Genomic DNA, 24,492 nt, shown 5'->3' on the forward strand with positions numbered 1-24,492 from the left:
CTTTAAAAGCAGCCGGGAGGCCCCGCCAGCTCCCCCCCACAGGAACCCGCCAGGATTTCCTCCTGCATATCAGCAGCCTGCAGGCGGAAGGGAAGGTGCTGGCCACTGACCCCTGCATGGATGCCTGGGCCCTGCTTGGGGCTTCCTGGCCCGGGACCCTCCTCCTGGCATCACAGCCTCCAAGCCCACCATTAGCCAAGCCTGGGGTATATCAGAGTTGGTGAAGTCCATTCAGGGGCAGATGCAGACAACTCCCTACCCCAAGCACCTACAAGCCCAGAGTGTTTCATTCAGAGGCTCAGGAGGAGGTTCTGAAGGGTCGGGGAGAGGGCAGCCTCAAAATCGGGGCTGGCTGCCTCCATCTGTCCAGCTGCTCAGGGCACCTCGTGGCCTCTGTGCTAAGTGGAGGCTGTTCCCTGTCACCTGCCCGGCTTCACTTGCTCACCTTCAACTGAGCTTGCCCCACTCCACCTCCACCACCCCCGGACCCCCATCCCCGCCACATGCCCTCTCCCAAGGGGCACCCCCACTGCCAGGAGCCCTCTTGCCCCAGTCCAGTCTCCACTCAGTCCTGAGGCTTCCCCCTGCACCCTGTACCCCCTCCACACCAGGCCGGCCTCTCTGACCTGCTGCCTGCCCCCTCTGCTCTGTTCCACCACAGGTTTTCCTATCAACACTCTGTCAAGCATAGAGTAAGCTCCCCTGGCACTGCCATTACCCCCCAGATCCTCACAAGACTCACCACAAAGTTGTCTCGGGTCAGAGGTCTCCAGCCTGCACCTCCTTCTAGCACTGGCCACCAGCAAACACCAGTTTAGTTATTTTCCGTCCCCTGCTGGAAGGTCAGCCACGGGAGAGCAGGGATGGAGTCTGGCTGATTCACACACAGACTCCGTTCAGATTGGTGGGATGAATGAATGAGACGTTACTCTTACTATGCTGATACTGGTGGGGGAATGGAGGCTCAAAGGGGTAGGCAATTTCGTCCAAGATCGCTCAGCTAACCAGTGGAAGGATCCAATCCCAGCTCTGCGGCTTGTGGGGTACCCTGCCCCCCACTACACTGCAGATGTCCCTGGCCAGGTCCCATCCTCATGGACCCAGGCTGGGGTCTGCACTTACCTGCTGGGCTGCGGGGTCTGGGAACAGCAGTCCAGGTGTACGCGTGGCGGGCCCTGCCTCTGGACTGTAACTCTCCATTTATGGACGATGTAACCAATGAAGACCCAACGGAGGTGCCTTGGCACTGACCCCTCCTGTACCAGCTGAGAGGCTACGGGGCTCATCTTCGACATCTGGCTGAGGGGAGGTGAAGGGGGAAACCCTCGCCTTGGTGGCTGCCCCCATCCGCCAGAGCCTTCCTGAGTCATGGGCCCTCCAGGCGAGGATTCCCCACTCTGCTGCACCAGGAAAAACCGAGGAGAAGCAGGCCTGGGAGCCAGGCTGACCGCTCCTCCACCGCCCAGTGCTGCTCGTCCCAAACGGTCCTGCAACCTTAGGACCCAAGGCTCCTGATGGGGCCAGGATGAGGGAGAGGCGAGCAGGCCTTGGGGGCCCTGCTGCAGGGCAGGAACAGGTTGTGGAAGGATGGGGCCCAGGGGCTGGCTCCCAAAGAAACCTCGCATCCTACCTCAGCAGGGCTCCCTGAAGCAAACCATCTCTCAGGAGAGGAGCCCACACGGACAGCACGGGGCCCTCCTCCCCGCTATCCAACCCTGAGGCTACCTCCTCTGCAGGCCATCTTGGTGAGATCCCTAGACCCCACAAAGAGCTGTCCCGGACTCCAGGTCTGACCCTCACAGCAGGCTGGGGGCGACATTCCAGACCTGAGGGGGCAGGGCAGCAGCCAGGGTACCAGGGACTCCTAAGGAGTTTTGCCCTGAGGCTCCTGGTTTAGCCACAGCCCAGCAGGGCCCTGTCCAAAGAGCCCCTTCTACCTCCCATCCCAGGCTCCTCGGAAACCCATCCAATACCCAGCCCGGGAGAGCCGCTCCCTTTGGTCCTTTGCAGCCTCCTCCCTGCTCCGTTCCCCCAGTAGCTCACCTTCTTATGTCTCTAAAGCACCTTCGCTCCCTCAGGCCAACCATGCCCTGCACCAATGCCCTGCTGGGACCCCAGTGGCCCTTGAAATAAAAGACCCAGACTGTGTCAAACTTGGCTTTACTGGAATAGAGAAAACAGGCGACAGGACTCACACTCAGTGCTGGCAGCTCCAGGTCCCCTGCCCCCAGCCCCCAGCCCAAGGCCCGGCAGCCTCCTGCCAGGGGCTCTCCCACTAGTCTGGACCAGGAGGGGCCTCCCCTCTGGAAAACTGCGTGGGGTGGGAGCTTGCAATGTGCATTTCACTGCCGGCTTCGGAATTAGCAGCAGATGTCCACAATGACAGCAACAGCAACGAGACTGCACTTGACATCTCAGGCGAGGACGCACAGAAGAACAAAGCAGACCCACGGCGCCACAGATTAACAGCAGTCTCACGACAGAAGACACGACACTGGTGGGCCCGGCCACGCGGCACAAGGGGCGGGCGACAGGTCTATGGGGGGCCGGCAGCCCGCGGAGCCGGCGCCTCCACTCCCGAGGCCGGGAAGAACCGGCTGAACGCAGGTATCCACACTCTCTGGGAGGACGGTCAAACGAAGGTACCGCGAGAGAGCACAGTTTAAAAACAGCGAAGATGCCTTCTTCCCAGCCCTGGGGGAACACCAGGCCAGGCACGGCGGGCAGCAAGGGCCAGCTGTCACCCAGGCAAGCCTAGCCGGTGAGCTCCACGGGCAGCTCCCGGCCGCACAGGGCCTCCCACTGGCGGGCCAACAGCGAGATGAGCCTCTCTCGGCTCTCAGCGCTGGGGACAAACACCTGCCACTGGACCTCACGGCCCTGGCTGCCTCTGGCCGGGCCGCCCGGCACCGCCCCGAAGTGGTCCAGGGTGACGCTGCCCATGAGGTCGTGGCCCTGCACGTCATCGAAGACCAGGGTGAGGGCCTGTGGGTATGTCTGGTAGCCCATGAGCACGCGGTCCAGGTCCCGGACGCGGCGCCCATCGTCCAGCCGGTACCGGTCCCTCTGCGGCGGCTCCTTGGCAAACTCTGGCAGCGGGTAGTGGACAAAGTCCTCGTCCAGGAGGAAGATCTCGGCGCTGGTGAGCAGGAGCGTTTTGGGGCGCAGCAAGCCCCTGTAGCGCCCCGGCTGCGGCGAGCCCACCTGGAAGGCCTGCACACACAGCAGGATGCTGAGGGCCGGCGCCTTCTCCGGGGCAGCCATCTTCTGGGCCACAGTGAACGTCAGGTCTCCGACCTCCTCCTCGCTGGGGTAGGTGAACTTGACGCGGCTCGAGTGGATCAGCTCATAGTTCTCCATCTTCCCTGAAGAGAGAGACGCCACCAGGGCTGCAGGCTGGAACTGGCCTGTGGTGGTGCTGGGCTTACCAGCAGCCCCAAGCCCCCCAGAGATGGCAGCATGAGTCACATGACCGTCAGAAGTGACAGAGAGTGATCCAAGCGCCCCCCGCTCAGCCTGAGACCCTCAGGCCAGCAGCGCAGAGCAGGGCAGGCACGAAATGCACCTGCTGAATGGCTGTGGGTTTGCCGGGACAGAGACTCTGCCGTGGAAAAGTCCATGCAGGGCTTCCTCAGTGGTCCAGTGGTTCAGGAACCGCTTTGCAATAATGCAAGGGACACTGGTTCGACCTCTGGTTCAGGAAGATTGATTCCAGGGAGCCTGGGCCCACGGCTACAGAGCCTGTACTCTAGAGCCCACAAGCCACAATCACTGAGCCCACACACACCGCCACTACGGAAGCCCACGCAACAAGCACCCACGCTGCGCAGCAAGAGGAGCCGCGGCATGGGCAGCCCACACACCAGGACAGAGAGGAGCCTCTGCTTACAACCAGGGAAAGCCTGCGCACAGTAACACAGATCCACGAGAGCCAGAAAAAAAAGCCATGGGAAACGAGCTGACTAAGCAGGAAAAGAGAGCTAGAAGCAGAGGGCTGCTGTGGCATAGAGACGCTGTCCTGGGGCCTGCTACAGCCCTCAGGGTCGGCCAGGAGACTTGAGCTGGGTGGGGGTACCTGTGGTCTTGTTTCCAAACTCAGAATAGAAGTCTTTGTCCACAGGCTCAGGTGAGGGTGTGCGTTCCAGCAAGGAGAGCACAGCCATGAGGTGCTGGAGGAAGCAGTGTGTCAGGTAGCTGTCCCGCGTCAAGCAGGTAACCACCTGCGCCGGGCAGGAGCCTGCGAGAGAAGGGGACAGGCATGACCGCAGGCCGCCGCTGCCCCGGCCCCGGCCCCGGCCCCGCATCTTCTCTAGTCTCCGGCAGGTCAGGCTGGACCTGAGAACCACAGAGCCGGGGCCAGGAAAGCGCACGGGGGGCGCATCACGGGGTCCGGGGAGACGGCCGCTTCTCAGGCCGGAAGGGCTGTGACATTTTTCTGGAAGGGGATACAGAGGCATTAGGGAAAGAGCTTAGCTTTCTCTCTTCAGGAAGTATGAGTCAGACACATCCTGCCCGGGAGCCCTGGGCCCACTCTGCCCGCCCGCCCAGCACTTTGCCGCCTCGGTCCCTGGCCTCCCGCTCAAAGTCCTGGGGGTGAGTCCTGCTCTCTCAGCAGTTCCTGAACCGGCTTCCTCCCGCTCCGGTGAACTGGCCTGTGAGCAGACAGATAACTCTGCCTGCAATAATGCATCCGCGTATGAAGGTGGAAGCCCACTGGGGACACTGGCCTTCACCCAAAATAGGACAAAGCAGAGTGGGCACTCACCCGTTAGCCGGAAATACTGGTCGAAAAGCCCAACGTTGACTACCTGCAGGTCGCTGAGTTTCAAAACAAAGCACTGAGAGATGTGGAAGGGGCTGTTGTTGTAGTCGGTGTTTTTCTGATGCCAGAAATCTGTGAGAGGGAGAAAGGGACCGAATGTGGTGGTGGCCGCGCCGGGTGAGCACAAGGCTCCCAGGGACACAGCTGCCTGGAGCAGGAAAGGGTCCCCGTGACGGCCTGGCCCGCCGAGGAGCCACCACCACCTCTGGACACACAAGACCTCAGGGGAAATGTGTGCTACAGTCTGAGCCGAGCCTGGTGTGCTGGATACACCAGGAGTCCTAGGACAGCCCACTGGCTGAGGAACCCACCGAGGCCCCAAGGGGCAGGCTGCCCGGGCCCTCACGGGCCTGGCTGGGTGCATTCATGCCTGGCCTCACATCCCTTGTGCCAGCTCCAGGAGGATAGTGCTGACATCACCCCCTCTTCCTCCAAGAAGACAGTCTCAGCCCTGTACAGCCAAACCGCTACTTCCTCAGGTCACACGGGGGTCCAGAGACAGAAGCCCTCCCGTCCCCACGAGCCCCAGTGCCCACCCTGCAGCGGCTCTGAGAAGTAGCGGCGGAGGCCGTCGTGCAGCACGCAGTACACGGCCTTGGTAGAGAGCAGCACGCAGGCTGTCACCTCCAGCCCTGGCGTCTGGTAGAACACCACCGATGACCACAGGAGGTGCCGCAGCTCCTCGTTTTCCACCTGGACACAGAGGGGCCAGTTGGGGCTGCAGGACAGCCCATGACCAGGGTGTGCAGCTCCTCTCCCAGGCTTCTGGGAAGGGGGCTCACGCCAGCCCCACTGGCCGGTGACCTGCTGCCCCGGGGGGTGGCATGGGGCTCTACCACGTCAAGAAGCGGGAGACAGTCTGCAGGGGGTCTGCCCAGGGACCAAAGCTAGGAACGGCCACAGCGGGAGACAGTGATGGAGGGAACAATTGGCCAGGTCCTCCCTACTCAGGTCCTCAAACCCGTGAAGAGCTGAAGCTGGGGGAAAAGCCAGCATCGAGAAGGCTGAGAACCTGAGGCTGAGCCCAAGGCAGAGCCACCTTCCTCCATGGGTGTGCCAGCCCTACCTCAGCAATGCTGCTGTGGAAGAACTCGACCACGGCCCGTCCACGCAGGCTGGCGATGTGCCGGAGAGATGGGCAGGCGGGCAGGTGTGATGGGATCTGATTGTCCTCCGACGTGGACCGGATCAGGGACTCACTTGGGTACTGTGCAGGGGCCTCTGCTTGGGCCAGGGCCTCCACTGAGGCTGAGGCCTCTGCTGGGATCTCTGCTGAGGCCTCGGCCTCCGCAGGGACCTCCACTGGAACCAGAGCTGGCACTGAGACCTCCGCTGGAGCTGGGGTCTTTGCTGGGCTTGGGGCTGAGGCCTCTCCTGGAGTGAGAGCTGGGACCTCCACCAGGGCTGGGGCTGCAGTCTCTGCTGGAGCTTCTTGGAGATTCTGGTCACTGCTACATATCCCAATTCCCCCGAGAAACACTGTATTAACATGTGGGCCCCAAATGCAGACTCCTAGCCCACGTGAAACCTCAGCATGTGCGGACTGCACGCATCACACACCACCTCTGGAGTCGTCTGGGGACTTCATCTCGGTTCCTCATGGTGAGAGCAAAGGGAAAGGTGCCCAGGCCCCTTCTCTTGCGAGGGAGATGGGAAGACGGGAGGGAGAGGGGAAGACGGATCAAGGCTGAGACAGACAGATGTGACCCATGGGCTGAAAAATCATTCTGAAGAGGTGGTGAAAGTATCACCGATGCCACTCCAGCGTCCAGAGTGCGGACCAGGGTGCCCAGGGCTGGGACCCTGGGGCACGTGGGGTTGAGAAACAAAAACTCAACCTTCCCTCAGTCTGCCTTTGAGGCCTCCTCAGGTGTCCCAGGAACTCGCCCCCCTTGGCCACCACTGCATGTGGCCACACTGGATGTTCCCTCGACTGCTCTAAGCACCAGGTCCAACAATGCTCAGAAAGAATCCTCGTCCATGTTGGGAGCCCCCCACAACCAGCCTACACACCCACAAGCCCAGGCTCATGTCAGTGGGGAGTCCCAGATACCGTCCTCTCAATCGAACAGCTGTCTGTTGAGAGAGGTCCCTGGGGCCCTGATCTTGCACAGGGCCAAATCCCCCCAAGCTTCCCAGGCTCTCCTCCTGTTGGCCTGGGGCAGACACGCGTCTGGTGGGGTGAAGCGGGGCGCCTGCTTTCTGTATGCAGTCCCCTCTGTGGGCAAGGTCCAGCCAGGTTTGGGGGTGGCAGGGAAACAGAGACAAGGTGTCACCATCTGAAGCCCCATCACGGGGGCAGGGAGACAGAGAGACAGCCTCGCGAGGCCACCTCTGGCACAAGCGGCTCCCCAGCACCTAGAGGAATGAGGGGTCTCTACAGACGGCACAGGACTTGAGCTGGGCATGAGGGGCCCCCGATTCAGCCAGGAAGAGGATGGATGTCCTTTGGGAGCATCCGTTGAGGGGTTGGGCTGGAGGGAAAAGGCAGGGCCTCTGAAATGCTGGGGTGAGGATAGGGTCTCCACTGTCCACCAGGAACAAATGAAGGGCTTTCTTGTCCGGCTGGGGAAGCCCCATCATACATGAAGCTGGGGGAGCCACAGGAGAAAGGGGCACCCTGAAGGGCACAGGGACCCTCGTGAGCCCAAGGCAGGCATGAACCACGAGTGTGACCACAGTTCCCCTCACAGGCCACTCTACCCCAAGCCCAGGCAGCTCCGAGGGGAGCCAGGCCCAGCAGCAGGAGCAGGGGAAGGAGGGAAAAGTGAGGAGGACGAGCACAGGGCTGCGGGTTCCTCCTCTCTGCGCCTCAGTCTCCCCCGGAAGAGCAGGAGCTCTGCAGGGAGAGACCACCCCACTTACAGACTCAGACCTTGCTGCTCTCAGCCAACAAGTCTGGGACTCACAAAATCACACAGAGTGGGCCCCTGAGCAACCCAGGTCCTCCTAAGAAGGAAGGAGTGTACGGCTCACCAAACGGTAAGGCTTGAAGCTGGGGGTCAGAGGCAGGCCGTGCCAGCAGCAGCTCCCCCAGCCCAGCTCCGAAAGCCAACCATGGGACTGGGAGCCCAGGGGCAAGGGTACATGGGTGATGTCTAGAGGCTTTGCTTGGGCCCAGCGGGGAGGGCCAGGCAAGGTGGGAGCAGAAGCCTGGATGCCCAGCGACGCAGGGCTCTAAATGGCAGAGAACTGGGCCGAGGCCCAGTGTCCTTCCACAGAGAAGGGCCTCTTCTGAAGCCTGGGACATAAGAAGCAGGCCAGCACCAAAGCCGAGGGAGCCAAGGGCAGTGCTGACAGGGGTGAGAGGCTTGGGTGTGGTGAGCGGGGTGGTCTCAGCCAGCCCCCTGCTCCCTGGCCCCCAGCAGCCCGCACTCAGTCTCACCTGGCCCTGCCCTCGGCAGGCTGGCCATCCACGACGGGGCTCTGAGGCCCGGCCCCTGTTGCAGGGGTCTTGGCGATGACCACGGTCTTCAGATCCTGCAGCGAGGCCCGCAGCTGGTTGTAGATGCGCAGGAAGTGGAACTTCTCGTGGGGCAGCACGAAGATGGCGGTGACGAAGCGGTACCCCACGAGCAGCTCGAGCACGTGGCCGTCTGCGAAGGCGCCACGCGGCTGAGTGCAGCTGCGCGTGGGGTCCAGCAGCACAGTGGAGAGCGGCACGCGGCTGAGCTTGAAGCTGTTGCGGTTGCGGCAGTTGTGGGTGCCCCGGTTGGGCATGGGGTTGAAGTCGGCCTTGATGACGTTGAGGTGCTGGGGCGTGAGCAGCAGCCAGTAGGGGATGGCGGCAGACTTGACGGCCTCGGAGGGCGCGCAGCAGGAGCGCCGCACGGCCGAGCAGAGGGTGCAGCTGGCCCACTCGATGTTGCCCGAGTAGTCCCCAGCGGCCGTCTGCACCATGCGCTTGTCGCTGTAGACCAGGTAGACGGGGAAGCAGCCCTGGCTGCGCTCCTGGCAGCCGCCCGCCACCTTGTAGAAGGTGAGCAGCTGGCGCAGGAACTCCTGCAGGCTGGTGTGGCTGCCGTAGAGCATAGGGCTACACAGCATGGCCATGTGCTGCGGCGCGAAGCAGGCGCGCAGGTCGGCGTGGAACTCGTGCAGGTGGGCGGCGTCTGAGATGATGAAGAGCGTGTTCTCGCTGTGCCGCACCTTCAGCACCAGGCACAGCTCCGGCATGAGGAAGCCGAACTCGGTGAGGTCGCCGTGCGGGAAGCAGAACACGAAGCGCAGCGAGGAGAGGATGTGCTGGCTGCTGCCCCGCGACTCCTGGTGCGGGATCTCGAAGACGGCGATGCCGAAGTCGGTGAGCACGAGGCAGGCGGCGAACTGGCGGATGCCGCCCTGCACGTGGATCAGGAAGCACCAGAGCACCTTGAGGATGCGGATATGCTCCAGCAGGAAGTCCTCGTCTGCGCCCAGCGCCCACTCCAGAGCCAGGCGCTCCTCCTCCGCCTCCTCCTCCTCCTCTTCTTCCTCTTCCTCGCCTGGCCCACCCTCCTCCTCTTCCTCTGCATCTGGGGGCCCCATTTCGAAGTAGCGGTTCTCAGCAACGTCCTCCTCCTCCTCCTCTTCCTCGCCCTGCCCCCCCTGGCCCTCCTCTCGCTGGTTGGCGGCTTCGATCCAAGCAGGGAGCTGCCGCTCAATAGCCTGCCGGATGAGCGTGCTCAGGCGCTGGATGAAGTCCTGGTTGGTGGCGGTGTAGCCAATGCAGGTGAAGGGCAGGAAGATGATCTGGCCGGACCCAGGCACCACCTGGACCTCTGGCTCCGCGTGCTCGGGGCTGTGTGGGGAGAGGCCAGGTCAGCGGCGTGCTGGGCTGGGATGCCCCCACCCCCCACATCCAGATTCTGCTGCTGTCCCCCTGGTCTTGAGGAACCAATGCATGGGTCTCACAAGCCTCCTAACCAGTCAAGGCTGCTCCTAGCAAGCACCCTGATAGGGAGCTGAAGTGCTGGAAGGCTGGGACAGCCACACTGCCAGGGCCTCAGACCACAGACATCCAGTGCAGTCCTGCCCACGTCACGAAGACGTCGCAGTCCTGTAGACACTGCCACAAGCCCCAGAGGCAGTGAGTGCTCAAGGCCGTGGACTAACTAGACGACGGTTTCCTTCAGGGGAACCCAGTGACCTTGAGAGGGGTAGGGAGTGGGACAGGTGGGTCTGAGGACCTTCACATTTAAATTCAAGCTCCTCCAGAGACAGGCGATCTACGTGAGAAAGAATTCAGAGCAGTAACAGTAAAAATGATTCAAAATCTCAGAAAAAGAATGGAGGTACAGACCAGGAGGGTACAAGAAATGTTTAACAAAGAGAAGAGGTTAAAAGAACAGAGAGATGAACAATACAATAAGTGAAACCAAAAATACACTAGAAAAAAGCAAGCACAGAATAACTGAGGCAGAAGAATGCGTGAGTGAGCTGGAAGACAGAGAAGTGGAGATCACTGCCACAGCACAGAACAAAGACACTGGAAATCGCTGCCTCAGGACAGAGTAAAGTAAAAAGAATGAAGAGAAATGAGAAATGTCTCAGAGACCTCTGGGACAACACTAAACACACCAACATCCACATCATAGGGTCCCAGCAGAAGAGAGACAGGGAAAGGGCCTGAGAAAATATGCGAAGAGATTATAGCCAAAAACGTCCCTAAAATGGGAAAGGAAACAGTCACTCAAGTCCAGGAAGTGCAGAGTTCCATACAGGATAAACCCAAGGAGGAACATGCTAAAACACAGATTAGTCAAATTGACAAAAGTCAAATACAAAGAAAAAAATATTAAAATCAAAAGGGAAAAGTAAAACAACACACAAGGAAATCCCCATAAAGTTATCAGATGATTTTTCAGCAGAAACTGCAAGCCAGAAGAGGGTGGCAAAATATATTTAAAGTGACGAAAGGGATAAACCTACACCCAAGAATACTCTACCCGGCAAGGCTTTCATTCAGATTCAGAGAAATCAAAAGCTTTACAGATGAGCAAAAGGTAAGCGAATACAACACCACCAAACTAGCCTTACAACAAATGCTAAAGGAGCTTCTGGGGGCAGGGCTGGGGGGCGGGGCAGATGGTAAATGGTAAGGAACACACCTGCCAATGCAGAGCTCCATCCCCGGGTCAGGAAGATCCCCTGGAGGAGGGCGTGGCAACCCACTCCAGTATTCTTGCCTGGAGAATCCCATGGACAGGGGAGCCTGGCAGACTACAGTCCATAGGGTTGCAAAGAACTGGACATGACCAAAGCAACTTAGCATGCACGCGCGCGTGCGCACGCACACACGCCATTGGAGGTGGGGTGGAGAGGCCAAAGCTAGAAACAAGAAAAGCACAATTGGGAAAGCTCAACCATAACGGCAAACATAAAGTAATAGTAGGAAACCACCCACACACAACTATCATATCAAAATCAGCAACCACGAGGGGAGCACAAATACAGGAAATCAGAATCACACTTGAAATCAAGAAACCAGCACCTTAACACAACCTTGCGTAAAGACCGCTAGAGCAAAATCTCAAGAGGGACTTCCTGGTGGTCCAATGGTTAAGAATCGGCCTTGCAGTGCAGGGGCCTCGGGTTTGACCCCTCCTCGGGGAACTAGAATCCCACATTCCACACGGCGACTGAGCCTGAGCGCCACAGCCAAAGTCCTCACGCGCCACAGCCAGGCGGCCACAGCCAAAGTAGAGACACGGAAGAACCCAAACCTCACGGGAACTGCAAACCAAAGCCTGTAACAGACACACGAACAACAAAGCAAAAGGCAACTCAAACACAACACTGAAGACAGTCATCAAAGCACAAGAGAACGAAGGAAGACCAACAAAAACAAATCCTCATCTATTAGGAAAATGGCAACAGGAACAAGTACTATCAATAATGACCTTAGATGGAAAATGTAGATTAAATAAATGCTCCAAACAAAAGGCACAGACTGGCTGAATGGATACAAAACAAGACCCATATATATGCTGTCTACAAGAGACCCCCTTCAGACTTAGGGACACATATAGACTGAAAGCGAGGGGATAAAAAAAGATATTTCATGCAAATGGAAATCAAAAGAAAGCTGAAACAGCAGTATACATATCAGACAAAACAGACCTTAAAATAACGACTGTTACAAGAGATAAGGAAATGGGATTCCCCTGGTGGTCAAGTGGCTAACACTCTGCACTCTCAACACAGGGGGCTGGGGTTCGATCCCTGGTCAGGGAGTTAGAGCCAACAGACAGAGTTCGTATGCTGCAACTAAAGATCACACAGATGACAACAAAGATCAAAGGTTCCATGTGCTGTAACTAAGGGATGGTGCAGCCAAGTAAATACATAAATATTAAAAAGACAAGGACGGACACTACATAATGATCAAGGGATCAATTCAAGAAGAAGATATAACACTTTCAAGTACATGCATGTACCCGGCACAGGAGCACCTCAATATAAACATAAACGCTAACGGTCACAGGGGCTTCCCTGGCAGCTCAGATGGTGAAGAAGGGGGAAATCAACAGTGATACGATAACAGCAGGGAACTCAACAGACAGATCATCCGAACAGAAAATCAATAAAGAAACACCAAAAAAAAAAAAAAAGGAAACACCAGCCCTAAAGACATATTAGACTAGATTGACTTAACTAATATTTATAGGGCATTCCATTCGAAAAGAGCATGGACTTTTTTTTCAAGCACACATAGAACATTCTGCAGGATAGACTGTATCTTTGGCCACAAATCAAGCCTCAGTAAATTCAAGAAAACTGAAATCACATCAAGCATTTTTTCCAACCACAATGCTGTAAGATTATAAATCAAATACAAGAAAAAAAAAAACTGAAAAACCCCACAAACATATGGAGGTTAAACAATGTTATGAAATGGCCAATGGATCACTGAAGAAATCAAACAGGAAATAAAGAATACATAGAGACAAATGACAGTGAAACATGACAATCCAAAACCTGTGGGATGCAGCTAAAGAGGTTCTAAGAGGGAAGTTGACAGCAATACAATCCTACCCCAGGACACAAGAAAAATCTCAAACAACCTAACTGTGGGACTTCCCTGGCGGTCCAATGGTGAACAACCCACCTACCAACGCAGCGGACATGGGTTCAATCGCTGGTCCAGGAAGATCTCATGTGCCACAGAGCAACCAAGCCTGTGTGCTGCAACTACTGAGCCTGAGCCCTAGAACCCATGCGCCCCAACAAGAGAGGCTACAGGGATGGGAGGCCATGCGCTGCAAATAGAGTAATCCCCACTCACTGCAACTAGAGAAAGCCTGTGCACAGCAAGACCCAGAGCAGTCAGAGTCACTCACACACCCCCCAAAGGAACTAGAGAGAGCTTGTGCACAGCAAGACCCAGAACAGTCACTTACACACACACACCCCAAAGGAACTAGAGAAAGCCTGTGCACAGCAAGACCCAGAACACTCACAGTCACTCACACACACCCTCCAAAGGAACTAGAGAAAGCCTGTGCACAGCAAGACCCAGAACACTCACAGTCACTCACACACACCCTCCAAAGGAACTAGAGAAAGCCTGTGCACAGCAAGACCAAGAACAGTCAGAGTCACTCACACAGCCCCCAAAGGAACTAGAGAAAGCCTGTGCACAGCAAAGACCCAGAACACTCACAGTCACTCACACACACACACCCCCTAAAGAAACTAGAGAAAGCCTGTGCACAGCAAAGACCCAGAACAGTCACTCACACACACACCCCCAAAAGGAACTAGAGAAAGCCTGTGCACAGCAAGACCCAGAACAGTCACAGTCACTCACACACACACACCCCCTAAAGAAACTAGAGAAAGCCTGTGCACAGCAAAGACCCAGAACAGTCACTCACACACACACACCCCCTAAAGAAACTAGAGAAAGCCTGTGCACAGAGAAAGCCTGTGCACAGCAGACCCAGAACAGTCACTCACACACACACACCCCTAAAGGAACTAGAGAAAGCCTGTGCACAGCAAAGACCCAGAACAGTCACTCACACACACACCCCCAAAAGGAACTAGAGAAAGCCTGTGCACAGCAGACCCAGAACAGTCACTCACACACACATACCCCTAAAGGAACTAGAGAAAGCCTGTGCACAGCAGACCCAGAACAGTCACTCACACACACACACCCCTAAAGGAACTAGAGAAAGCCTGTGCACAGCAGACCCAGAACAGTCACTCACACACACACCCCCAAAAGGAACTAGAGAAAGCCTGTGCACAGCAAAGACCCAGAACAGTCACTCACACACACATACCCCTAAAGGAACTAGAGAAAGCCTGTGCACAGCAAAGACCCAGAACAGTCACAGTCACTCACACACAAACACACAAGCACACTCCCCTGTGCTGCACCTGAGGGGCCCACATGCTGCAACAAAGATCAAACATCCTGCATTCCACAACTAAGACCTGGGCAACCAAATAAACAAACAAAATATTTTAAAACCGTATCTCTTAAAAAAAAAGTCTCTAAAAAATAAATGCTTGTGAGGGTATGGAGAAAAGGGAACCCTCCTACATTGTTAGTAGGAATATAAATTGTCACAACCATTATGGAGAATGGTACAGAGGTTCCTTAACAAAGTAAATACAGACCTACTACATGATCCAACAATCCCACTTCTGGACCTATATCCAGAGAAAGACTTAATTCAAAAAGATAACAGCTACCTCGATGTTCGCTGCAGCACTGTTCACAAGAGCCAAGACATGTAAGAAACCTAACTGTCAACTAAACAAACCTGAACATCACTGACAGGTGAATGACGGAGCACTACTCAGCCAAAAGAAGGAATGAAAGGATGCCACTTGCCCCAGTAGGGTGGGTCTAGAGATTGTCATACCGAATGAAGTCAGATAAGGACTAATATCACATATCACTATGTGGAATCTAAAAAAATAATGGTACAAATGAACATATTTATGAAAGAGTCACAGATGTAGAAAACAAACTTACAGTTACCAGGGGGAAATGGGGAAGAGGGACAAATTAGGAGTTTGGGATTGACAGAAACACACTACTATATATCTTCCATGAGGAAGAGGATATATGGATACATATAACTGATTCATTCATTCCACAGCAGCAACTAACACAATGTTGTGAAGCAGTTATACTCCAATAAAATTTTTTTCTGATCTTTCATTGTTACTGGGTACGAATGCAAGAGATTTCTGTGTATCAATTTTGTATCCTGCAAATTAACCAGATTCATTGATGAGCTCTCGTAGTTTTCTGGTAGCGTCTGTAGGATTTTCTGTGTATCTGCAAACAGTGACAGTATTACTTTCTCTTTTCAATTTGGATTTATTTTTTTTTCTTCTCTGATTGCTGTGACTACACTCTCCAGATCTATGTTCAGTCAAATTGTCAAGAGTGGACATCAGGAGATCTTGGAGGATATGTTTTGAGTTTTCACCTTTGAGAATGATGTTAATTGTGGGTTTGTTGTATGTGGTCTTTGTCATGTTGAGGTAGATTCCCTCCATGCCCACTTTCTAGAGAGTTTTTTTTTTTCTTTTTAAAATAGATAACTAACTAACAAGGCCATACTTGTTATGTAGTACCTCTTGGCCTCTAATGTGCCCTTATGTAAAAGGATATATAAAATGCAGTTGGGAAACCTCTTCTGTAAAAATCAGAGTAAACAGTCGAGGCTTTGGAGACTAACCCTCCCACATCATTTTTTTTTTTTAAAGCAGCTCTTTAAAAATGGAAAAATCAGTTTCCAGTTCAAGATAGCAGAGTAGAAGGGCATCATCTCCTCCTGCGAGAGCACAAAAAAATCACAACTACATGCTGAGCAACCACTGACAGCAGGATGCTGGAAACTACCAAAAAAAGATGCCCCACATCCAAAACCAGAGAGGAAGACGCAGAGAGATGGCAGCAGGGCACAATCAGGATAAAATCTAATCCCATACCCACCAGGTGGGTGACCCAAAACCTACAGAACAGTACCAAAGAAGTTCTCCCACTGTTTCAAAGGCTCTGAACCCCACATCAGGCTTCCCAGCCCGGGGGTCCGACAAAGAAATCGTACTCCCCAGGGAATCTGGCCTTGAAGGTCACTGAGATCTGATTACAAGACTTCCACAGGACTGGGGAAACACAGACTCCAGTCTTGGAGGGCACAAACAAAACCTTTCATACACGGAGATCCAGAGGAAAAGGGCAGTGACCCCACAGGAAGACTAAACCAAACTACCTGCTAGTATTAGAGGGACTACTATGGAGGCGCAGCTGGGCAGAGGCTCAGCACAGGAACGGGGCACCAGCAGCAGAAGGCCAGCAAGGTACCCCTAGGCATAAACCCTCTTGGAATTCCCCATTAATTTAATTAGACTGTTAATTAAAAATAGGCAAAAGCAACAAAGCTTTACTGTGCATCACAGGTAACTACAGTCAAGATCTTATAATAACCTATAATGGAAAATAATTTCAAAAATAATCTATTTGTATATGTATAACTGAATCACCTTGCTTTGCACCTGAAACATTCAATAAAATGTAATTATATATTAAGGGAAAATAAGAAAAAAAGTACTAGCATGGAACTTTAATATCCACTTACACCAATGGACATCCAGACAGAAAATCAATAAGGAAACATAAGCGTTAAAGATACAATAGACCACACGGACTTGCTCATGTTTATAGAGCATTCCATTAGAAGCAGCAAAATACACTTTCTTTTCAAGTGCACAGGGAACATCCCCCAGGACAGAGCTTATTTTTGGCCATAAATCAAGCCTCAGTAAAGTTAAGAAAACTTATCAGGTATCATTTCCGACCACAATGTTATAAGATCAGAAATCAGATACAAGAAAAAAAACGGCAAAACCCCACAAATATATGGAGGCTGAACGATATGTTACTCAACGACTGATGCATCACCGAGGATATTGAAAAGGAAATAAAAAGATACCTAGAGACAAATGACGATGGAAACGTGACGATCCGAAGCCCATGGGATGCAGCCAAAGCAGGTCTGAGAGAGAAGCTGAAGCAATGTGATCTGAGCTCAGGACACAAGAGAAAATCTCACACTAACGCCTGGCCGTGGGACTCCCCTTGTGGTCCAGTGGCTGCGAATCCATCTGCCAAACGCAGGGGACATGGGTTCAATCCCTGGTCTGGGAAGATCCGACATGCTACAGAGCTACTAAGCCCACGTGCCACAGCTTTTGAGCCTGTGCTCCAAGGCCCATGCTCTGCAACAGGAGAAGCCACCTCAGTGAGAAACCCATGTGCCGCCAGTGCACAGTAACCCCCACTCCCTACTAGAGAAAGCCTGCACAGAGCAAACACCCAGTGCAGTCAAGCACACACACACACCCCCCCCGCAAATGAACCAGAGAAAGAACAAGTCAACCCCAATGTTAGCAGAAGGAAAGAAAGCACAATGACCAGAGCAGAAATAAATGATACAAAGATGAAGAAAACAATAGAAAAGGTCAAGGAAAATCAAAACTGGTCCTATAAAAAGATGAACAAAACTGACAAAGCTTTAGACTCAAAGGGAAAAAACAGCAAAGAGGGCTCAAATCAAGAAAATTAGAAACAGGAATTCACCTGCCAATGCAAGGGGACACTGGTATGATCCCTTGTCCAGGAAGATCTCACACGCCATGGAGCAACCAAGCCCACCCACCGCAACCACTGAGCCCAAGAGCAGCAAATGCTGAAGCCAGCACACACTCCAGGACCGAGGGCCACAGCTGTCGCGTCCCCGGGCTGCACCTTCTGAAACCCATGTGCCCAGGGTCTGCGCTATGCGAGAGCCACTGCAACGGATGCCCACACACTGCAACGAAGAGTGGGCCTGCCTCACCGTAACCAGAAAGACGGTGTGCAGCCACAAAGAAACAGCACAACCAAAGATTAATTATTAACAGAACTAGGAATGAAAAAGGGCAAGTTACAACTGACACCGCGGACGTACAAAGGGTACCAGACTACTACAAGCAGCTATATGCCAATAAAATGGACAAATCTACAAGAAATGGACAAATTCTTAGAGACTGAACCAGGAAGGAACAGAAGACATGAACAGACCAATCACAAGTTCTGAAACTGTGATTCAAAAACTCCCAACAGAAGTCCAGGACCAGATGGCCTCACAGATGAATGCTATCAAGCATTTAGACAACACTTGACACCTATCCTTCTGAAATCCTTCCAAAAAACTGCCAAAGAAGGGAGCATTCTATGAGGCCACGATCACCCTGATACCAAAACCAAAGATACAAAAATGAAAATAGCTCATTCTATGAGGCCACGATCACCCTGATACCAAAACCAAAGATACAAAAATGAAAATGACAGAACTTCCCTGGTGGTCCAGAGATTACAAATCCGCCTTGCGATGCAGATGACACAGGTTTGATCCTTGGCAGGGGAACTAAGATCCCAACACCGCAGAGCAACTGAACCACACACACTGAAACAGCTGAGCCTGCATGCTCATGCTCTGGAGCCTGCACACCACAGCTAGAGCGCCCATGCGCCACAACGGAAGACCCTGCGTGCTGCAACTAAGACGCCATGCGGCCAAATACATGCTAAAGACAGAGAAGAAAGATTACTGGCCAATATCACTCAACACGGACACATAAAGTCCCAATAAGACACTAGCAATAACACAGTAAAAGGTTCATATACCAGGATCAAGTGGGATTTACCCCAGGGATGCAAAGATTTTTCAATACAAGTCAATCAATGTGATACACCACATTAACAAACTGAAGAATTGAAACCATATGATCATCTTAATAGATGCAGAAAAAGCTTTTGACAAAATCCAACACCCATTTACAATTAAAAAAAAAAACTCTCCAGAAAGTGGGCACAGAGGGAATCTATCTCACCATATTAAGGCTACATACAACATCATTCTCAAAGGTGAAAAACTCAAAACATATCCTCCAAGACCTCCTGATGTTTACTTTTGCCACTTTTATTCAACACAGTTCTTTGAGAGTCTAGTCTCAGCAACCAGAAAACAAAAGGAAATAAAAGAAATCCAAACTGGAACAAGAACGTAAAATTGTCACTGTTTGCAGATACACAAAAAATCCAAAGACACTATCAGAAGACTATGAGAGCTCATCATTGAATCTGGAAAATCTGCAGGATACAAAATTAATGAAAGATCAGAAAAAACTTTTGAGTGTAGTTACTTTCCAATATTGTGTTAGTTTCTGCTATACAATGAATGAATCAGTTATATGTATACAAATATCCTCCTCCTCCTCTTTGACCTCCCTCACACCCTCATCCCCACCCCAGGCATCTAGGTCATCCCAGGGCACCAACCTGAGTTTCCAGGGCTACAGAGCAGGTTCGCGTTAGCGCTCTGCACATGGCAGGGCACGTGCATGGCTCCTAACCTCCTGCTCTACTTCACACACCCTCACGCCACCCCCACCCGTGTCCACAAGTCCATTCTGTCTCATTCCTGCCCTACAAGTCAGTTCATCTGTACCATTTCTCCAGATTCCACATGTATGTATTAATAAATCATCTTTATTTCTCTTTCTGAATTTCTTCACTATGTATATCTCCAAAATATAGAAATAGCTCATAAGCTCAATATCAAACAAAAAACCAAATCAAACTATAGGCAAAGACCTAAACTGACATCTCTCCAAAGAAGACATACAGATGGCCAAGAGGCACATGAAAAGATGCTCAACATCACTTATTATTCATGCTCAACATCACTTATTATTCAGTTCAGTTCAGTTGCTCAGTTGTGTCCGACTCTTTGTGACCACATGAATCGCAGCACGCCAGGCCTCCCTGTCTATCACCAACTCCTGGAGTTCACTCAGACTCATGTCCATCAAGTCGGTGATGCCATCCAGCCATCTCATCCTCTGTCATCCCCTTCTTCTCCTGCCCCCAACCCTCCCAGCATCAGAGTCTTTTCCAAAGAGTCAACTCTTCGCATGAGGTGGCCAAAGGGCTGGAGTTTCAGCTTCAGCATCATTCCCTCCAAAGAAATCCCAGGGCTGATTTCCTTCAGAATGGACTGGTTGGATCTCCTTGCAGTCCAAGGGACTCTCAAGAGTCTTCTCCACCACCACACTTCAAAAGCATCAATTCTTCGGCGCTCAGCTTTCTTCACAGTCCAACTCTCACATCCATACATGACCACAGGAAAAACCAGAGCCTTGACTAGACGGACCTTAGTCAGCAAACTGATGTCTCTGCTTTTGAATATGCTATCTAGGTTGGTCATAACTTTTCTTCCAAAGAGTAAGCGTCTTTTAATTTCATGGCTGCAGTCACCATCTGCAGTGATTTTGGAGCCCAAAAAAATAAAGTCTGACACTGTTTCCACTGTTTCCCCATCTATTTCCCATGAAGTGATGGGACCAGATGCCATGATCTTCGTTTTCTGAATGTTGAGCTTTAAGCCAACTTTTCCACTCTCCTCTTTCACTTTCATCAAGAGGCTTTTTAGTTCCTCTTCACTTTCTGCCATAAGGGTGGTATCATCTGCATATCTGAGGTTACTGATATTTCTCCCGGCAATCTTGATTCCAGCTTGTGCTTCTTCTAGCCCAGCGTTTCTCATGATGTACTCTGCACATAAGTTAAATAAGCAGGGTGACAGTATACAGCCTTGACGTATTCCTTTTCCTATTTGGAACCAGTCTGTTGTTCCATGTCCAGCTCGAACTGCTGCTTCCTGACCTGCATACAGGTTTCTCAAGAGGCAGGTCAGGTGGTCTGGTATTCCCATATCTTTCAGAATTTTCCACAGTTTATTGTGATCCACACAGTCAAAGGCTTTGGCATGGTCAATAAAGCAGAAATAGATGTTTTTCTGGAACTCTCTTGCTTTTTCCATGATCCAGCGGATGTTGGCAATTTGATCTCTGGTTCCTCTGCCTTTTCTAAAACCAGCTTGAACATCTGGGAGTTCTCGGTTCACGTATTGTTGAAGCCTAGCTTGGATAATTTTGAGCATTACTTTACTAGCATGTGAGATGAGTACAATTGTGCGGTAGTTTGAGCATCCTTTGGCATTGCATTTCTTTGAGATTAGAATGAAAACTGACCTTTTCCAGTCCTGTGGCCACTGCCGAGTTTTCCAAATTTGCTAGCATATTGAGTGCAGCAATTTCACAGCATCATCTTTCAGGATTTGAAACAGCTCAACTGGAAATCCATCACCTCCACTAGCTTTGTTTGTAGTGATGCTTTCTAAGGCCCACTTGACTTCACATTCCAGGATGTCTGGCTCTAGGTGAGTGATCACACCATCGTGACTTGTTCAGTAAATCTTTAATCCAATTTCCTGCTGATAGGTGGGGCTGTGCTCTCGCCCTCTCGCTCTTCTTCCAAAAGAACTTATACCAACACACCTCCCAGAAGAGCTGCTGACCCCGAGAGGCAGGCCACTGTAGACCCACGCCTCTGCCAGAGACTCCCGGACAGTCACCGGCAAGTCTGGTTCAGTCTGTTGTGGGGTCAATGCTCCTTTCTCCTAGGTTCTGGGGCTCACAAAGTTTTGTTTGTGCCCTCCAAGAGTCTCTGTTTTCCCAGTCCTGTGGAAGTTCTGTAATGAAATCCCGCTGACCTTCAAAGTCAGATTCCCCGGAGATTCTCATTGACATGTTAGGAATCAGTGAACTAAAGTGAACTGGAGTGGGTGAATTTAATTCAGATGACCACTGGATCTACTACATGGACAAGAATCCCTCGGAAGAAATGGAGTAGTCCTCAGAGTCAACAAGAATCCAAAGTGCAGTACTTGAGAGCAATCTCAAAAACCGCAGAATGATCTCTCTTTGTTTCCAAGGCAAACCATTCAATATCACAGTAATCCAAGCCTATGGATCCAACCAGTAACGCTGAAGAAGCTGAAGTTGAACAGTTCTATGAAGACCTACAAGACCTTTTAGACCGAACACCAAAAAAAGATGTGCTATTCAGCACAGAGGACTGGAATGCAAAATAGAAGTCAAGAGATACCTGGAGTAACACGCAAGTTTGGCCTTGAAGTACAAAATAAAGCAGGGCAAAGGCTAACAAAGTTTTGCAAAGAGAATGCAGTGGCCATAGCAAACACCCTCTTCCAGCAGCAGAAGAGAAGACTCTACACATGGACATCACCCGAGGACCAATACAGAAATCAAGTTGATTATATTCTTGCAGCTGAAGATGGAGGAGCTCTATCCAGTCAGCAAAAACAAGACCTGGACTGTGGCTCAGACCATCCTTATTGCAAAATTGAGGCTCAAATTGCGGAAAGTAAGGAAAACCACTGCAGGCCATTCAGGTAGGACCTAAATCAAAGAGAGACACGCAGTCAGAGGCAAATCAAGAGAGAGTGTAGGGGAGACAGAAAGAGACCAGAGACAGAAAAGAAAAGAGGGAAGGGGGCAGAGAAAGAGGGAGGGGAGAGAGAGGGAGGGAGACATGGGGAGGGAAGGAGAGGGGAAAAGAGAGGGAAGAAGGGAGGAAGAGATGGGGAGAGGGAGAGAGACAAAGAAAGAAAGGGGTGGGGAGAGAGAGAGGAGGAGAGAGGGAGAGAGACAGAGTTTGAGAAGGAGCGAGGCAGAAATGGAGGGAGGGAGGGAGAAAAAGAGAGCGTGAGAGAGGGAGAGAAACAGAGTAGGAGGGAGGGAGAAATAGAGAGCGACAGAGAGAGGCTGGGAGGAAGGAGGTTTGAAGGCAGAAAGAGAGATGAAAGAGAAAGAGACAGGAAGAGAGAGATACACAGAGAAAGAGAGACCGAGAGTGGGAGGGAGAAAGAGAGAGAGAGAGAGACGGGAAAAAGGAGGCAGAAGGACAGAAATTGAGAGGGAGGGAGAAAGAGACACGGAGAGAACTCTGAGAAAGAGAGGCCGAGAGAGACTGGGAGGGAGAAAGATGGAGAGAGAGAGGGAGAAAGAGACCGAAAGAAAGAGGAGAGGGAGGAGAGACAGGGTGAGACAGAGGCAGAGGAAGACCGAAGGGGGAAGGGAGAGAGACAGGAGAGACACGAGGGAAACAGGGTGGGGAAAGAGCAGGAGAGAGACACAGAGACAGGGAAAGAGGCTAAGCCGGAGGGACAGAGACAGACAGACAAACAGGGAACGGGGAGCGGGAGGAGAGACACCAAGGAAGAGGGAGGGGAGACAGAGGGGGATACAGAGAGAGATCCAGAGACAGGGAGGGAGGGAGACAGAGAAAGAAGGAAACAGACAGGGAGAGACCAAGAGAGTGGGCGGGAGGGAGGAGACACAGTGACCGGGAGAGAGAGAAAAAGAAAAAGGGTGTGAGGTGGGGGAGAGAGAGGGAGAGAAAGAAAAAGGGAGGGAGCGAGAGAGAGACCAAGAGAGTGTGTGTTGTGGGCGGTGGGGGCGGGTAGGGGAGAAACAGAGAGTGACTGGGAGGCAGAAAGAGGCAGAGCAAGAAAGCGGGACCAACTCCAGGGAGCAGGGGAGGCAAAGAGAGGGACGGAGGCAAAGGGAAAGAGGGAGGGAGAAACAGAGTGAGGGAAAGAGACAGGGTGGGAAGAAGGGAGAGAGAGAGAGAGAAAGGGATAAAGGGACAGAGAAAGAGACCAGGAGACAGAGAAAGACCAAGAGAGCAAGCGGAAGAGAGACACAGAGGAAGACAGACATACAGAGAGGCTGGGAGGGAGAGAAAGGCTGAAAGGAGGAGGGGGGGAGAGAGATTCAGAGAGACAGATCAGAGAGAAGGGGGCAGGCAGGGAGAGAAAGGGAGAGAAAGAGAGGCAGTGAGGGGGGTGGTGCCGGGGGAGAGGGAAAGAGAGGCAAGGCGGCTGGGAGAGAGACAGGGCAAGAGAAACAGACAATGAAAGAAGGCTGGGAAAAAACCAGGGCACAAATGAACCTACCTAAGAAACAGCCTCACAGACAGAACAGATTGCGTTGCCAAGGGGGAGCGAAGGAAGGGATGGACGGGCAGTTCTGGGTCAGTAGAGGCAAACTCTGATATTTACAATGAACAGGAATGTCCCTGGTGGCCCAATGGTTACGCATCTGCCTTCCAAGGCAGGCGACGCAGCTTAGACCCCTGGTTGGGGAACTAACATCCCACAGGGCAACTAAACCAGCTCGTGACAGCAAGAGTTTCGAGCCGCAACTACTGAGTCCACGCGCTCCAGAGCCCATGCTGCACAGCAAGAGAAGACCGAGAGCTGCAACCAGAGAGAGCCCACACACTGCAATGGAGGCCCAGCTCAGCAATACACAGTCACATGTTTAAAAGGCGGCAGGGTGGGGGGAGACTGGGGAGCACCGGGAGCAAAAGTGGAAGCCAGAGGCGAGGCACGGATGGCGGGGTGACAGGACAAGGGATGCACGCCCTTAACACAGTGGCGGCGGCAGCACAGCGGCACCGACCAGCTGCTGGCGGGGGCCCCAGACGCCTGCCTACGGGGCCTGGAGGAGCCTCCATGCAAGCAGGCAGGGTGTGGTGGGGGAAGGAGGCAGAGCAGAGGTGGGGTGGGGGCTGCTACTGTGATTCTGTTTAGCTTTGTTGTTGTTGCACTTTTATTTTTTCTAACATATTTTCTAGTTTTATTTTTTACTCCTTTTTACTGTCTGCTCCTTGTCTGTTGCCTTTTTTTGGGGGGTGGGGTGGGGGAGGGCAGCACTTTGTGACCTGCGGGGTCATGGTTCCCAGG

General features: G+C 52.6%; 1 protein-coding gene across 2 annotated transcripts in view; it reads right to left on the minus strand.

The window, feature by feature from the left end:
* Positions 1 to 2,144: 2,144 nt before the first annotated feature.
* Positions 2,145 to 24,492, minus strand: part of NISCH (nischarin) — a 57,943-nt gene continuing 35,595 nt past the window's right edge. For both annotated transcript variants that reach the window (XM_069562129.1, XM_069562127.1), the window contains exons 16-21: positions 8,208 to 9,602; positions 5,889 to 6,273; positions 5,359 to 5,515; positions 4,766 to 4,894; positions 4,076 to 4,237; positions 2,145 to 3,365 (exon numbers count right to left, since the gene is read on the minus strand). In XM_069562129.1, the coding sequence (XP_069418230.1) occupies positions 2,755 to 3,365; positions 4,076 to 4,237; positions 4,766 to 4,894; positions 5,359 to 5,515; positions 5,889 to 6,273; positions 8,208 to 9,602 (2,839 nt within the window). In that variant the 3' untranslated portion in view covers positions 2,145 to 2,754. The remainder of the gene's footprint in view (positions 3,366 to 4,075; positions 4,238 to 4,765; positions 4,895 to 5,358; positions 5,516 to 5,888; positions 6,274 to 8,207; positions 9,603 to 24,492) is intronic.

The sequence above is a fragment of the Ovis canadensis genome, chromosome 19 (assembly GCF_042477335.2).
Source record: "Ovis canadensis isolate MfBH-ARS-UI-01 breed Bighorn chromosome 19, ARS-UI_OviCan_v2, whole genome shotgun sequence".
Lineage (NCBI taxonomy): Eukaryota > Metazoa > Chordata > Mammalia > Artiodactyla > Bovidae > Ovis > Ovis canadensis.